We start from the raw sequence: 16,764 nt of genomic DNA on the forward strand, positions 1-16,764 counted from the left end.
TTACCCCCAGTTCCCTTCACATTCTCTGGCAAGGTTCTTTTGATTCTGGTAGAAGAATTTGAGTTGAGCGTTGCAAGTACCTTGGTAACATCAATTAAGAAAAACTAACGATAAGAAAATCACCCAATGAGACTTTGGGTTTTATAAAAGCCCACCTTAGAAACTACTAATAGCAAAAATTTGCATTTTCAACGGAACACTTGTTTCGCAGAAACTTTACCCAATAATGACAAAGGTATTAACAATGGTATTGGGTATGTGAATAGAACATACTTAATTAATCACTTTCAGATGGTCACATAATTTGTAAACCTATTTTTATTTTTTTAACAAATATCCCTACCATTAGTCGACTTCAATTACTTCTCAGTAAGCCCCACAAGAAATTTTATGAAGCTGCAACTTCCATCGATGCATACCACAACGTCAAACATCATTGCTCGCATGATATCATGCTCCACAAAGATGAGTTTCAGAAGAATGGAATGCAAAAACTTACCGGTCTTTTTTTTTTATTTTTGGTCACTGAAAAACTTACCATAGTCAAAAAAAGGTCACTATAGTTCATTTTCACAACTTTTTCCTTTTCCAAACAATAAAACAGCCATCTAGAAATTGTTGATCCTAGACCAGCATTTTCATTGAACAAATGTTAGAAATGAAGGAGGCTCGCACTGTCAATGGATACATGATTACCATCAAGAGGCATCATGAAATTGGAGAATGAAGAAACCAAGAACACTCTCATATCAGGCCACTTTCAACCAAAATTGGGGTCTTCTCGAAGGTCACCAAATTTCCTACTTCAGGTAAGTAGAAGAAACCCAGAGCAGAATGTAGGTTATAAGTGAAGTTGTTACTTCAAAACCGCGCAGTCCTTTAAACAAAGGTGGTATTATGGACACCATCAAGAATGTCCCCAGTAGCCATGACAAAATGAAGGCACCGGCCCTGCATATGGAAACAAATCATGAATCCAACTCATCCATTGCAAGTACTCAACATATGGGGCAGTTAGATTGACAAGAACGGTTATATAGCGAGGAATGAGCTAAACAACTATCAGGCCAGGAACACACCGATTTATAATAAATAAATAGCTAGAGAGAGTCATCGACTGAAATCGATGACGAACACTAATAGTATGTCATCTACGCACCCACAGAGGAAAGCTCGCAGTTTGCTTTTCAGCCGATCATGTATTAAGTATATGGTAGCTATGAGGGATATTATGGCTACTTGAAGAGTGAGAAGTCCAAGTACTAAAAATGCGGTAGCTGTTTTTATGATGAACTTTGAGGACGGAGTCTGAAACCTGCTCATGACAGCCTGCACGGCGCGGGATTGAGTTACTTCCCTGACCTTTTTCTTGACATCAATTTTCGAGTTCCTCCTCTCGTAGAACTTCTGCATGATTATTTTGTCATGCGCAGATTCAATTGCATCCAAACTGGGCTTGTGTCCCACATATTTTTGGACGAGGAAATTCCTTGCGGCTTGAATTTCATCTTTGGAGGCCTCTTTACTGATTCCAAGCCGCTTATACAGGTCCCTTACATTTATTCTAGGAAAGATGGTCGAACCTGAAGAGGCCGGTAAAATAGGATGAAGTAATGTGGAGAACAAAACGACATATCGCGTCATTAATTAGCTCAAATTTTTCTTGATAAAATAAACTTTTTTTAGCTATGACAAATCACCAATTAAATCACCGTGAAAATCAGCCTTTTAACAGGCAAATACAAAACGGTTTTAAGTACTATAGGTCCTTTCAGAATGACCTATTAGTCCTATGCGGTTGACATGGTGAACAACCATCATAATCTGCATTCTGCACGGGAGTTCAATGGCACGCTCATATTAGGTTGATAACCATGAAATAAGATTTACACATTTCATGCTTTTATTCTGTAATGCCTTGACTCCATAGCTCGACAGAACTCAGGAAAGGGTACACCTCAAATATCAGAAAACACATAGTATGACGAACAAATGCCCTGGAAAATGTTCCCCAATGCAAATTCCACCATAAGGAATAAAAGAATGCCAACATGTATGAGAGCTTCAAGTAAAGACGGTAGTAAAGTGGGCATATATCTTGCTTTCTTGAAGTAGCTCATTGCCTAATTCATTTTGAAAAAATGCAAACAATAAGACTAGGACATAAAATATTAGGTACTGTAAGGAACGAAAAGTTACTCATATGATCTTCTAATCACTTCAAAGTACACCTCTGTTTTAACAATAGTCACCAGCTTTCACAAGCTTTTCCAAAATTGTGTTTCTGAGAAACTTTTTTGCTTCTGTCAAACTTACACCTTAATATTCCAATAGCTCTAGAATGAGAGAGAAGAAAACCTCCAACAATAAACTTTCTGTTTGTAAGAATCACAAAGGATAAAGCATTTGATACCAGTGGGATCGCTTTAAGAAGCATCCATCACAGACTGGATCACTAGAGCTTGATGTCTGCTGCAAATTTCAATGAAAAAATTAAATAAATAAGGTGAGAAAATTGCAAAGAACCGAACGGTTCATTTTCAATAACCATGAGAATATCCTCGAAGGAGCAATACCTTCCTCCATGCAGGGACGCGAACATTCCTTTAGGCCTTGCAATATAGATAAAGGCTGGGAATTCTACAGATAAAGAATTGCCACCTCGAGCAGGTATCGAGAAACATTTTGACGGACCAAGAGTTAATCCGGAGACAGTCATCTTTGATTCAGTTTGTTAGTTACCGGCGATCAGTCTGCAAAGTTCAAATTCAGAATGCATGTAATTAGCAGGATCAATTTTGCAAAATGAGTAGCGCGACGTTTCGCTGAACTCATTAACAGTACCTAAATCACAAAATACCGCATCACCTTCATTTAGCCATTTTTATATGGACAGTCAAGAAATGGCCTTCCCATGACACTCTCAAGTCATAGGGATTGTCCGTTAACATCATCCATTTACACCAATTGCACTTTACAAAGAAAGTGTTGACCTGACGGCACCAAGCATCATGGACTTCTCATTCATCAAATTCTCTACAATGATCATATGCTGCACCCAAACTATGCCTAAAGAATACACTAAAAATCTAGCTTTGTGCAGACTGAATAACTTGCATTTTTGCAGCACACACACCCAATGTTCTATCCCGAGGGATCATGGAAATCCTCAACAATCACAGCTCAAGGACAAGATCGATGTCAATGACCTCAGAGGGCCAAGAAAATCCGCCACTTTAGCGGGTCTCGCTCTTCTTTCGCAGTGCATCGGTCCAAGAAAATACCGAAAGCCGAAAAAATAAGGAATTCCCAGCTCAAATAAAACCACGTTCATTTCGTGACGAGTCTTTAACCAACGAGCAAAACTCAGAAGCAGCCATGAACTGAGCTAGCTTGGTTCACGCTGGTTAGCCGCAACAATCAAGAAAACACAGGGCAAAAGAAAAACTAAAAACCCATTTGGTCCGAGGAACGAAGAAGCGAAATCGATTCAAGAAGAAACAGAGTGCCCCTACCCAGACTGCGATTAGAGAGAGCGAGGTGGGTCTGTTCTTGGCGTTTATCTTCTGCTCAGAGACGGTCGGAAATGTCAGACGAGCGTTTGCAACGGACAGGAGGAGGGTGAGCACCGAGCGGAGGGCGAGGGCTTTAATCAGACGCTGCCTCTTGAACGGCTCCCACCACGCTTCGCTCCCACTTGCACTCCCTATGGTATACTAATTTAGTTGACGTAGGAAGAACAAATCCGCTGTAGTCTAGTTAGTTAGGATACTCGGCTCTCATCTGAGAGACCCGGGTTCAAGTCCTTTACGACAACGGAAAACATTTCTGATTTTTTGCCCCCTGGTGAAAAATTCAGGACGATTTAAACTTGTCGCGAAAGTATAATCGAGCCTAAAATTTTGTCATGAAAGTGCAATCAAGTTTTAAAATTTGTCACTAAAACTTTAAAAAAGCACAATTAACGGATTGATTTGATTGGACAAATTTAACAAGTTTTAGGACTTGATTGCATCTTTTGAAAGTTTTTAGACTTAATTGTATTTTTGTGACAAGCTTAGGACTTAATTACATTTTTGGAAAGTTTTAGGACTCCATAGGACAATCCAGTCCTAAAATTTTGTCATGAAAGTGCAATCCAGTTCTAAAATTTGTTACAAAAGTGCAACCGAGTCCTAAAATTTTTAAAAAGTACAATCCACGAAAAGACTTGATTTGATCAATTTAACAAATTTTAAAACTTGATTGTACCTTTTGAAAGTTTTTGAACTCAATTGCATTTTTGTGAGAAGATTATGACTTAATTGCATTTTTTGAAAGATTTAGGACTCAATAGCACTTTCATGACAAGTTTTAGAACTTTAAATATATTTATCCCTATATAATAACAACCGATAGGCAAAAAAGAATAAGAGTTCCGGCGGATACAAATGAAATGAAGGGAAAATTGGCCTTTATGGGTAGCAAAGCAATGATGAAGAGTCGTAAAATGCTAAACAAATGTAGCCTCAGCCAGACAAAATGACATATGAAATCCCTTTTTCTTTAATTGATGTGGAAGTAAAAAAAAAAAAAAATAGTCGGTCGGTGGTGAAGGGGAAAATAAAGGTACGTATAATGTCACATTATTCCGCGCTCAATCGATAACTACTCCAAAAAATTTCAAAATCTGTTCATTTCGATTTACATCTTCACTTTTAGATTTGTGATCTGTACATCTAGTTAAAACTTAAAACGCTCATTTGCCCTTTTATTAAATAAAAACCACCTAAAAGCCTACCCACCAATCACCATTACCCTTCTGCTTCTGATAAATAAAATAAAATAAAATCATCACTACCCAATAAATCCAAGGTACATAATAACCCAAACCCAAACCAACAGCCATGTTCGCCATCGCCCACCACCAATCGACGCACTATCCCCACCTTCGCGCCAGCGTGGGATCCCGAGCTCAACCATGGTTCGAGCTCTGCACAACGCACATGATACGTGTGGGTTTTTGTTTCCGTAGCACTGTTATAGAGCTAATGTGAAATTGAGTCTCTCCTGATCCAGGGTCCCTAAAGAGAGTTGAAAGGAATTTGTTTTAACCACCTTTCTCTTTGGTGGATTGTATATTGCAAGCATGAATTGTAGGTAAAATTAATCTCATTATATAATTGTAGGTGACCGGCCCAAATCAAACAATCCAAAATGAACCGAATATTTCAGATCTTTTAGATTTGGATATCTTTCTAGTTTGGACAGTATTTTAAAAGATTGAGCATATTGAAACACATTGAAAACCCTTAAAGTGTTCAGGGAAACAATTAAAACCTCAAATTCAAAAAAAAAAATTAGAAGCTCAAAGAGAAAAGAAATCTCCAAATTCCTTTTCATCACCCATCGCATCTATTTTCTTTCGTCTGCTGTTGCTCCTTCTTCCTCACACATAACCATAGGGAGAATATAGCAGCCGCCACTCTCTCTCTCTCTCTCTCTCTCTCCGGTCCGCAAGCCCCACCGAAAGCCCCCATTTCGATCATTTTCCTCCCGGTCCTCCGGAATCTCGATTACTAGGTTTCTTCATTTGCATAACCAATCTCTCGTGACCGCTCAAGGACGTTACGACGGGTACAGTTTGAAGTTGAAGAATATTCTTCAATCTGTGCCCAATCTTGAACTAGAATGCGAAGAAATTCGAAATCGAATCTGGGTAATGGTTGCTGGTCATGACCTTAGGATTAGGGTTTGATGTGCATTTTAATGTTATTTGGCCTCTAGATGTTCATATGATAGAGTCATCTTGATTAGGAGTGTTTTTGTGATGATTCGTAGGTGATCTTGATGGTTGAATGAATGTTTAGGGCCATTTTGATGAATGTGTGTTCATTTTATTCTTGCGCCTTCATTTGAAGGCTTGAATATGACCTATATTTTCTGGGTTTGAGGTTGAAAGTGATTGAACATGGTTGAATATAGGTTAAATGTTCATAATCCTAAGTTTGAAGATGCAAACCCAGATTTCCGGAAAGTCTGTCCGACCCCCTATTGTTTCTCATTTTTTCTGAATTTTTGTGTCCCAAATTTAGAAAAACTTCATTCTCGAAAGTTGTATGTAAGAGTTCAATGTTTTAAATGGCATGAATTTCATAAAATTTGGGATTCATTGGTTGGTACGATATAAAAGACAATTTTTCTAGGGTGTTTGATCCAAAATTTTCGGTTTTAAATTGACTGATTTTGTTTTGTAATTTTGATAAATTTTCGGTCCTTTTTTTCGAAAAAAAAACTCAAAACAGCCAAAATATAATCTAGAAAGTTTGGGGGCATGGGTATAAAGTCTAGGGGGTCAATTTTGTGAATTTTGGACACGGTCAGGACTGGCCTACAAAACTGATAGAATCTAATATTTAAGGGTAAATCGTTAATTTTGGCAAACTCTAAGGGCTCTTTTGTGAAAGGTCATAAAACGAAACTTGGAGAGCACTCAGAAGGCTAGTTTCCCGTCGAATTTGGTGTCGTTTTGGATTCTTTTACCATTTTTCCCGTATTTTTGAAAATAGGATCGGAATCAGGGCGGTGTCCAGGTCATTCGGGTAATTAGGCTAACTTCGGGTCCGAATCTTGGAAAATGGTCTTAATGAACATTGGACTACACTCTTTAGGCTTTAATTTAGCGTTGGTTCAGGCTAATCAATTTCATTAAACAAAAACTGGTCAGAACAGGGGATTAAAATAGAGAAGTGCCCCTTCTTGGGTCATTTGTCCTTGCTTGATTGATTGTTTCCCAAGTCCTTTTGGCCTAATTGCATGTTTAATTATGCTTGCATGTGATCGATTAGACGAGTGATAGGCCTAATTGCAATTATTAATTCATGAATATTAATTCATGGTAGAGGTTAGGGGTCTTAGCCCATTGCTATACACAAGTGATCATTATCTTTGATTAATGAACCCCTAGTCTAATTAGGAGGTGGTCAGGTCAATCGAACCGCATGAGCGAGAACAAATTCCCGAACCTAAACTTGATCCTCTTGTTTGATTGGTGAACTTTTTAATTGATCGCTTTGATTTTGTGCATGTTGTGATTGATTAAATGAAAGTTGGTGATCGAGGGTGGCGACCGAACACCCCGAGGAGGTGGCCGAGAGTCCGTGGCAGCCTGAAGCAATACTTTTTTATTACGTTTAGTCTAGTTAAATTAGTTTAGTTTACCTTAGCCTAGTTTAACCAACTAGCTTAGCTAATAGGTCTAGGATTAGGCAATTGATAAGCCTAACAGTGATGATAAACATGGTTTGAAAATAAAAAAGGGTTACTACCACAAAAATCCAAAACTGGTACATTTATAATAAATTTACCCCAAACTATTTTTTTTACCACAAAAAATCTCAAAATGGTACATCCCGTAATAAATGTACCACAAACTAATTTTTTTACTACAAAAAATCTCAAACTAATACATTTATGACAAATTTACTCTCTGTTAGTTTCTGTTAAATTAGATTAATACCATGAAAAGTCACAAACTGGTACACCTATGACAAATGGAGGGTAAAATCCTGAACTAGTACATCTATGACAAATTTTACCTCCATTAGTTTTCGAAATTAGTTGGAGGTAAATTTGTCACAAATGTACTAATTTTGGATTTTTCGTGGTATTAACCCAATAAAAAAAATGTCTAGTTAGAAAGACCACTTAATATAAAAAGAAGAGAATTGTAGTTCTTAACTTAGCTTAGGCATCACTATAATAATTGAATGGGTGGTGTGGACTCATTATCTCCTTGAGGAAACTCGGAGCGACCTAAGTACGCGCTTTGTATCCTATGTTCGGATTGATGCCCCGAATCAGGACAAGTGAAAAAATACGAGACTTCTTAATTTCTCGGTTTTAATAGTCCACATTACCCCCCTAAGATAGGTTTAGTCTATAATCTCAAGCTTCCAAGGGTTCATATCTTGAGGCTTGGAACAAGGCAATGTAATTCTCTTTCTCTTTGCCTGACTCATGTTGGGTTAAGCTTACAGGGGCTTATGTCTCGAGGCCTAAGAACAAGGAGATGTAATATTCTTTGCCCGATTCTAATCGGATTTCAATCCCCGCATTTACTTTCGAAGCATTTCAATTACTTGGGTGTTTAGTTCCTGCACTTTAATAAATTGTTTGTTCATTTTTTTTAGAATGATTAGGCTAACCCCTTGGGATCATAACAAACTCCCGCAGGTACCTTGCATGATCACTTAGCGGCTTTAAGACCTTTAGGCTGCGTTTGGCCGTCCGGATTTCTAAACAGGATAGGATAGGATAAGAAATCTTGGGATTTCTTCATATCCTGTCCACTGTTTGGTGAACTACGGATTTAAAGTCGGATAGGATAATTTTTTTTTTTTTTGCTATTCACGGGTCCGGAGGAGTCAATGAAGGAAAAAAAGTCGAGAAATTTTTTTGGTCAAAGCGCACAAGACGTGGGGATGAAGATGACGGCGAGTGGAGCGTTGGGTTTCTAGAAAAATAAGCATTAGAAATCCTATCCAGATATATCCCACCCCCTCCCCCCCCTGGATTTTTTTATCCGGGTTATATCCGATCTATATCCGACCTTATCCTATCCTAGACCACCACCAAACACAGGATAGGATAAAACATATCATATCATGGCTTTTATCCGGTCGACCAAACGCAGCCTTAGAGTTCATAAATGGTCATTTAGATAAACAACCATACCAATTTGGCAATACCGGAAGGGCGCTAATAGACCATTAGCATAATCAAGTCCCTGAAATTAAAATTTCGGATTGCACAGGAAACAAGGCAAGAACTTCCGTTGTCTCATTTGGATTCTAGCCGACCCAAAATAGCTAGTGACAACTCTTAGAACCCATAGACTAAAAAGAACTTAAAATGAAATCCAAATGTCACGTGAGATTAGGGCTTGAAAGAGCCCGCGCCAAAATCGAAAGGCTATTCAGCCTGACCTTTTAAGGCAATACCTCTAAACTCTTTCTCGAAGTCTGAGAGAACCTCAAGGAGGGTCGCGACACATTGCCCGCGTCAGGAGCACTAGGAAACAGGTGGCGGCGCTCCGCTTCTCCGCGGACACAATAGGCTTCGTTGGATGCCGTTTCATCAGGTCACAAGACACGGTCTACAACCTTATCAGAAGACATTCCTTTAGGGACTGCCACGTAGAGGTCCGTGGACTTCATATTGGGGAATGGCTTGTCGTTCTACAAGGGCTGACATCTGTCTGCGGAGCTGTGACGGCGTGGGGAGAGAGAGAGAGAGAGAGAGAGAGAGAGAGAGAGAGAGAGAGCTTGTTGGAGGAGACCGGGTTCTCGTTCGTGGGGTGCAAGGTGACAGGGTCGGGCTCGTTGTTCCTTGGCCAAGCATGGGGCACTTTCTCCCAGGTGGTCTTCGCGTACAACTACATGGATCGGATTATCACCATGGAGAGCATTAGGGGCGATCGATTCCCGCTCCGGTCCGATCTAATGGAACCGATCACTTAAGGTTTAGTTTTTTTTTTATCAAACACTTAGGGTTTAGTTCACATCTTACTAATTTTTGTCAATGAAGTTCACTTAGGGTTTAGTTGACATTTTACTAATTTTTATCAATGAAATTATATCAATGAAGTTCACATAGGGTTTAGTTCATATTTTACTAATTTTTGTCGATGAAGTTCACTTAGAGTTTAGTTTTTTTTTTGTCGGAACTTAGGATTCACTTCACATTTAACTAATATTTTTTAAAAAAATTAAAATATATATAGTCGGTCCGGTCCGGTTCCTCCGTGGAACTGGGAACCGGACTACTTGGACACCGGTTCCACTTTTAGAAATCGGGAACTGAACCGACATTCCCAAGAAGTGGACCAAATCGGCCAATTCGCTCCGATCTGGGCAGTTTTCGATCCAAATGGTCCGTTTTGCACACCCTTAGAGAGCATCGGAGTCGCTTGCGAGACTGGCTCGTCCATGGCTGGTGACGCTGTTGTCCATAGCCTCAAAAAGCAACAAGAAATACAATAGAGGCAGCTTGTCGATGGTTCATGCCTGCTGGAGACTGGATGCTCAAAAAGCATAAATAAATAAAATAAAACAGAGGCAGGTCGACGGAGGTCCACGGCTGCGGGCGGTGTGTGTGGTCTAGATAGATTTTTAATTTTGTTTACATTTATCCATGTCATTGCCATGTGTCAATTTATGATCGGATTTCACCAAAAAAATGCATATCACGTGATACTTTGCAATTATTGAATACTTTCTCCCAGAAAATAGACTATTCACAGTCCAAAATGGGCTGTTCATGGTTTGAGTTGCAGTCCGCGCGCTCGAAGCTTTCGACCCCGTTTCTCCCTAATTGTGATGTCAAATCGCATGAAATTAGTGGCTTTTGAACCATAACTCTCCCGACCAAAAAAAAAACCATAACTCAACCTGGACTGAAAAAAAAAAATCATAACTTGACAATGGATCAAAATGCGCACACAGTTCTATCAGAGTCTCTCTAGAAAAATCGCAGTACTTGATCAAAGGTTCTGCTTCTCCAAGAGCCGACTTAATAGCCACAAAACTCAAAAAAATTGTGATGTCGGAATCTTACCCAATGAATTTGCACGGTGTTTCTTGATAACTATTGATCCAAACACTATCGCTTTCTCCTTTCTTTTTACCTTTTTTTTTATGATACTAAATGTGAAGTGTGTAATTAATAATGACTTTTACATATTAAGATGGAAAAGTTTAAATCAAATTATGTTTGAGTTACAGTTTGATTTACTTCCCGTGAATGGTTAGTAATCTAGGATAGGCAGATAAACAGATAATTATCATAGATAAGACAACAGGGTCCGGAAATAGAAAGACATTCATACACATGGTGATCAAGTTTTTTATTTACTATTACTAGTTAAGAAAAGCGCACACGAAACACGCATGCACGACCATACACACATATCACCATAGTCACTTCCGTGAAGGCAATTGCTCTGCAATTGCTCTTATTGCATATGTAACTGCTTGTGATCAAAGCCCGTGCCTCACTCCCGCTTAGGCACGGGCTTTGATCACAACGCCCCCGATGATGAGCCCTTTCGCCGGTTTTACAAACGATTGCCACATGACAAAAGTCATAGTGCCCACATTTTGCTCCGTCATCTTAAACCGTCCAACCTCCAGTTCCTCCCACTCATTTGTCCATGTGGGCAACGGCGCCTCATAGTGCAGTCTTGATCCGTCTGGGAGACACAGTTCCAGGTTCACCTTCCCTATGGTGCAGTCTTGCGTCTTCAGCAGAAACGAGACTTTGTACATTTCCCCACACATAAGTTTCTTTGTCTCAAACGACCCTCTGACATCTAGCTCTGTCTCCGCCACCATTACTGCCACTTCTACCCGTCTGGGGCCAATGCTGAAGTAGTTTTATTTAAACGTTATTGATCAGGATAATTATTACGTCGACTGTAAGTGTAAATTTTTTTTTCATAATTGGATGAGTGACGTGTAAATAAAATTCGGTTGCACAATTATGAATGTATGGAAAGTTCTTTACATTGACAGTAGACCTGATAAATTTTTTTATTATAACTATATAGAGATCTATATTAGACAAACTCTGTAAGTCAAGGGTAACCGGAGAACAAAAGTATAAAGCATATTGAAAATTATAAATATATAAACTTGACCGTAAGAAGGTAAGTTTGCAATTTTCCATACACTCTTTTTCTTTGTTATGAGTAATCAACACTTTGAAAAATTAAAGTATTCCATACTAAGTACGTCTAGCAAGTGCCTCGGGACACTCGTTAACGAGACTTGTTTTTATTAATTATGGTTAGACAAAAAAAAATTTAAAAAAAAAGTCAACTTGGAGGACACATTGATGAGGTATATTTATTATGAAATTATGAATTACTGGAACAGCAAAGCAAATGATTTTACTTCAAATGATAAATAGGAATAACAGCTAAGTCAGTATTTATCACTCCATAAAAATACAAGGATATCTCATGGAATAATGCGTATTCTTAAAGAAGCTCAACGGGCTTTTCTTCCTATTTACCTCTCAATCTCCTCTTCCTCCTTTATCATTATTCTTAATTTGGCTGACTATACATATATGTGCGTATGTGTATTTATTTATTTATTCACCAAAGACGAAATAGGATCTCTACTCTCTCCGTATTTTTCCCAACCACCGTAAAGCCCACTACCCCTAGAAACCCATCATACTCTCTCCTTATTTATCATCAACTCATAAATTAAAAAAAAATTATAATGAAAAGAAGAAAATATGGGAAAAGCTCAAGTAGATTACAATTTGATAAATTATAACTCGGTTAAATTTGATCAATTAAGTGAAAAGGACAAAAGAGAACACTACAACTACAATATTATGACCATAAATTGAAGTAAATAGTACCATTAAAATTTAAAAAGACTAGAGAGATTAAAAAATTTTGATTTTCTAATTTTTAAACAAATCAAATAGGTCATAGTATATAGTTCTTAGCAGATAATGAACTCACTAACTTTGACAGCAATGTTTGAAGATGAAACTGAACTTTTATTCATTAATGTCATCTTGTGCTCTTAATTTAATTGGCCTATCGCGACCTTATGAAGGCAAAAATGAAAATTTAGATACCAAGACCGAAGAACGGTTCCTGCTTTGCTAGGGATATTAATACAGTTTTCCCTAGATGGTGGGAATTAATCGAAGAGTTACGGATTTACCTCTACCCTAAAAGTATATATAGGAACCAATAGGACCGATAAAGTATTTGGGTTTGAGTAAAGTAATGACTCAATGATTTGGGACTATAATAAACGTATTACTTTAATATATGGAGTATATGCAAGCCTAAATTTATGACTTTCGAGTTTACTATTACTATTTTTCAATGGTTAATTATCAACTCATTCAGAACAAAGAAATAATATTTATGCAAATAGATAAGATTAGATCCGAGCACACCAGGATGCAAGTCAAAATCTATATCTCAAGTTCAGTCGATGAAATCACGCGGACATTTAATGTGTTCAAGTAGAACAAACTTTATCCCCTAGCCATTTATCCATATAGCACAAGAGGGTGAAACATCAACAACATTGTACCAAAAAGAATAATTCCAAGAATTATCAATTATAAGAGAGAAAAGAAAGATCAATATTGTGTGGACTTGCATTGGCACCCTCGAACAAATTTCTGTCCTTTTATGGTTTCCTTATTTAGATTTTCCCTGGAGAAATCCCATGGATTGCCTTCCTTTATCTTTCATAGGTTCCCATTTGTCCGATGTCACTCATGCTTTACTAAAATATGAAAAAGCCTAATTAGACTCGTGGTGTAAGGCAAGGTGCACCATATGCTAAAAGATACGCATATATGCTGTTCTAAGGATTCGTAAGTACCGGTCCCACTTCCAAACCCAATTTTCTTTGTTATCACTGTGGAGGATGGTGAGTTCCCTAGCATAGACTATGAAGCAGCCCGGGCCTAGGCGATCAGTCGGATCTTCCTGCCACAAACAGAGTTTTGAAATATGAGCAGAGAGACATCAATCAGTACGTGCGAGGAGGTCAAAGTACGAGGAGGAGGAGGAACTTTGTTAGCAAAGTTGCTATCGACCCATTTGAAATGACATTTTCGAGTAATCGTACGATGCATCGCTATTCGTGTATATACCTATCTGGTCGGACAGAAAACATATAGGAAATTAGTTAAACAGAGAGAGAAAGAGAAGACGATTCCCTCGAGGTTGAATTAATCGACAACCACATCTCTTTGGAATGTGAATTACTCTCTTCCATGACAAATGTAGAAAAAAGGACACGCACAACATGTATATACACGTATGGACGTTCAGATGCAGAGAAGAATTTGGGCATTTCTCTGGTAGTGCTCTATGAACTTTTCGCGAAGTACTCGACTCTAAACACAAACAAGCATATCTTTCATATATATCCATTATCGAATCTCGAGAGAGAGAGAGAAGGGCTTGCCATGTGAGACATGTCTATCACTTTTGGGTTGGTTTTGTTGTCATTAGGATCACCGACTACGCCAAAATCCTTCGCAAAGTCGGCTTGCCTCCCGCTTGCCACCCGAGTTGACATGTTGTTCGTCCAGTAATGTTCGATGTCGATCAACAGTAATGTTCGGTGCCTATCAATCCATTTAGAGAAACGCTTATATATACTGAATAGCATGCACTAATCAGGGATAATTTGGCCTTTTTACTGTTCACGATGGGAATGATTAACCCACCTTTGGTCTTTCCTTTTTCTTTTCTCTTCTTTTCTCCACCCCTCTTTTTAAGTAAATTAAGGTTCCATGGAATATATGATCTCTCATGTATAGATACTTCTTTTCTATGCAGACCTCCCTTCCCAAATGAGGATTTATGAACAGTTTCATATATGTTTAAATCCAAATCATTTGAAAAGCTCATTGATTAAGTGCATCGAGGTGGCGCAACCAATCCGATATACCTATTCTTATGACAAGTACACTTATCTTGTCCAATTTGATCTTGTCTACTTCGCTAGACGAATATTGTGCCAAGGGCCACACACGCGTTGGACATGAGCTTCTTCTTTTTTTTTTCCAATTAAAAGTGTGTCTCCTTTGAAAAGTAAAGAATAAAGTTTCATATTCCAAAGCTAATGGAGGAAGAAGATGGTCACATGAGATAAGTACTAGATTCTCTATTGGGGTCATTCAGTACAAGTGATTCTAAATCTGTCGTGATCATCAATTCCTTGTGAGGAGAATAATTATGCAGAGAAGAACCAAACTCCATAGTTAGACAGTAAAAACGAAGCAATGTACGTGTTTTATCGATGAGGTCCACATACGGAATGATTGATTGATAATTGGGAGCAAAAAGTAACCGGCTCGGGGCTCTGAACCCATGTTAAGGAATATCCATGCAAAGCTGAAATTGCTATATGTGGAGAAGCATAACATGTATACAAGACTCATTGAAATTGCATATTTGATCAGACATTGGTGCTATCAGCAAATTCCCACCATGTATCAAAGAGTTACTTTTGCTAAGAGAGGCGTAGCTTATGAAGTCTTGTTAAACGTAATTTAATCCGTCCAATAGAGAACTCAATCATGCGACATGATGCTTGCATGGCGAAAATGGAAATGAGATTTTAGACGGTCGATGTGCAGTGCAAAATATCATGCTTCCCTATCCAAATTACAACTTGAGGAAAAAAGAAAGATTCCAATTCTTTTATAAAAAAAGCACACACGAAACCTTCCGATTTGATTCCATTTGACTGCACAAATGGTGCGCAAATGGTGTGGAAGTTGCAATCAAGGCCAATTCAATTCGTGAAAGTGTTTCGGTTTTTATTTTCCTTGAAAATATGAACAAAAAATGATCTTGTGCTTTTAGATTTTTTGTTTTCTTATAAAATGTCATGTATGATCCATAGAAATAAACGTTCTCAACATATGAGAAAATATTATGAAAATGTTGTTTTTAGAAGCAACTTCTAATGTACGAAAAAAAAAATTGTTTACAGTGCGATCTTCATTGGATAATTGAATTGGCCTAACTTTACCAAACATCCAAACAAACCTGAGGAACTGATTCGATTAGTGTAACAAAAACTGAACTACTATACGTTTTTAGAAAAGATTTTTCTTTTAGGACTCAGAAAAAGAAAAAATATTGGAAATATAAGTTGCTTGTTTCTAATAAGGTTCAGATTATCAATAGCAAAAAAGAAGGAAGGAATTATTCCGAAGGTATCATCTTAACATTCCACAACATGTAAAGGAAAGGATAAGAATTTTATTTTGCCCACCGAAAGATCAGATTCTTTGATAGAGGAATCACGACAATGTTTGCATGGAGCTTTCACGATGGAATAACTAATGCTTCTTACGTTGCCGGAAAATGCAAAGCGGGAAAAAAAGACATTGTCTTTTCATATTTTTGATAGTATTCCAATGATATGAGATGTCATGTAAGAGAAAAAGATGCATTTATCTAATGGCAATATTTTGTATTTCTATAGAAAAAGATCATACTTTTTGAAGGCGTAAGATTAATATGTGGTGTTACATTGATATGAGCTCAATTTGAGGAGCCTATTGGCTTCATCTCTAATAAGATGGCATGATCTTTGACTCCTCTTCACGAACCAGATAGGGCCTCGAAGGCTTGCTCTGTAATTGAATATGGTTGAGATCTTGATGACCTGAACATTTGGTGAGTTCTTGACGACTTGTTGCTGAGGTGTTGATGACAAAAAATTTGATTGGGGTCGTGATGACCTGAATCCGATAGGTTTTTGCATTTTTGAAGCTCTTTAATTATCAGGAACTTCTTCATAGCAAAATCTACAAAATTTAAACTCTCCATCTACTCTCCCCAAATTGAATTGAGAGCCCTCCTATTTATAGAATATTTTTACCAATATTTAAACCACCCATTCATCTAACAATGTAAGCTTTTAGAACAGTTGGCAGTGGTCCCACCAAAAATCCTACTTGGTATTAGAGCTGCAGGTCCTGAGTTCGAATCTTTACATGCCCCATTTACTTCCCAATTAAATATGTCTACGCATAGTACTGGGTAAAAAAGACCAGACTAAACTTTTAGAACAGTTGGCAGTGATCCCGCCAAAAATTCTACATACCATATTGAGTACACATCTCCTCGTTTAAAGGATACAGATCTTCCATTGTAATTTTATGCAAGACCGGCCTAGTCAATTACTTCATGCTTGATAAATCACTTTGCAA

General features: G+C 38.0%; 2 protein-coding genes across 3 annotated transcripts; both read right to left on the reverse strand.

The window, feature by feature from the left end:
* Positions 1–538: 538 nt before the first annotated feature.
* On the reverse strand, positions 539–2,431 carry LOC115662606 (protein CHAPERONE-LIKE PROTEIN OF POR1, chloroplastic-like). 2 transcript variants are annotated; one of them, XM_030584726.2, is made up of 2 exons: positions 1,316–2,431; positions 539–951 (listed from the first exon to the last, which is right to left on the reverse strand). In XM_030584726.2, exons 1-2 carry the CDS (start codon positions 1,642–1,644, stop codon positions 801–803), a joined length of 480 nt encoding a protein of 159 aa, XP_030440586.2. In that variant the 5' UTR covers positions 1,645–2,431; the 3' UTR covers positions 539–800. The 2 variants fall into 2 exon arrangements, with proteins under 2 accessions (XP_030440586.2, XP_030440585.2); XM_030584725.2 differs by having other exon boundaries at positions 540–951; positions 1,160–2,423.
* An 8,611-nt stretch (positions 2,432–11,042) lies between these two features.
* On the reverse strand, positions 11,043–11,372 carry LOC115668874 (uncharacterized). The gene has a single exon (XM_030590236.2). It carries the CDS (start codon positions 11,370–11,372, stop codon positions 11,043–11,045), a length of 330 nt encoding a protein of 109 aa, XP_030446096.2.
* Between the last annotated feature and the right edge of the window lie 5,392 nt (positions 11,373–16,764).

Source organism: Syzygium oleosum, unplaced genomic scaffold (assembly GCF_021117445.2).
Source record: "Syzygium oleosum isolate NSW1041296 unplaced genomic scaffold, Sole_v2.1 Sole_v2.20, whole genome shotgun sequence".
NCBI classification, from domain to species: domain Eukaryota; kingdom Viridiplantae; phylum Streptophyta; class Magnoliopsida; order Myrtales; family Myrtaceae; genus Syzygium; species Syzygium oleosum.

Bases quoted from the DNA above. Each gene is read 5' to 3' on its own strand.
- LOC115668874 (XM_030590236.2), bottom strand. From the start codon at position 11,372: ATGGTGGCGGAGACAGAGCTAGATGTCAGAGGGTCGTTTGAGACAAAG.
- LOC115662606 (XM_030584725.2), bottom strand. From the start codon at position 1,644: ATGACGCGATATGTCGTTTTGTTCTCCACATTACTTCATCCTATTTTA. The intron at 952-1,159 runs GTGCGTAGATGA...TTCCATATGCAG, and splicing joins CTGCGAGCTTTCCTCTGTGG to GGCCGGTGCCTTCATTTTGT.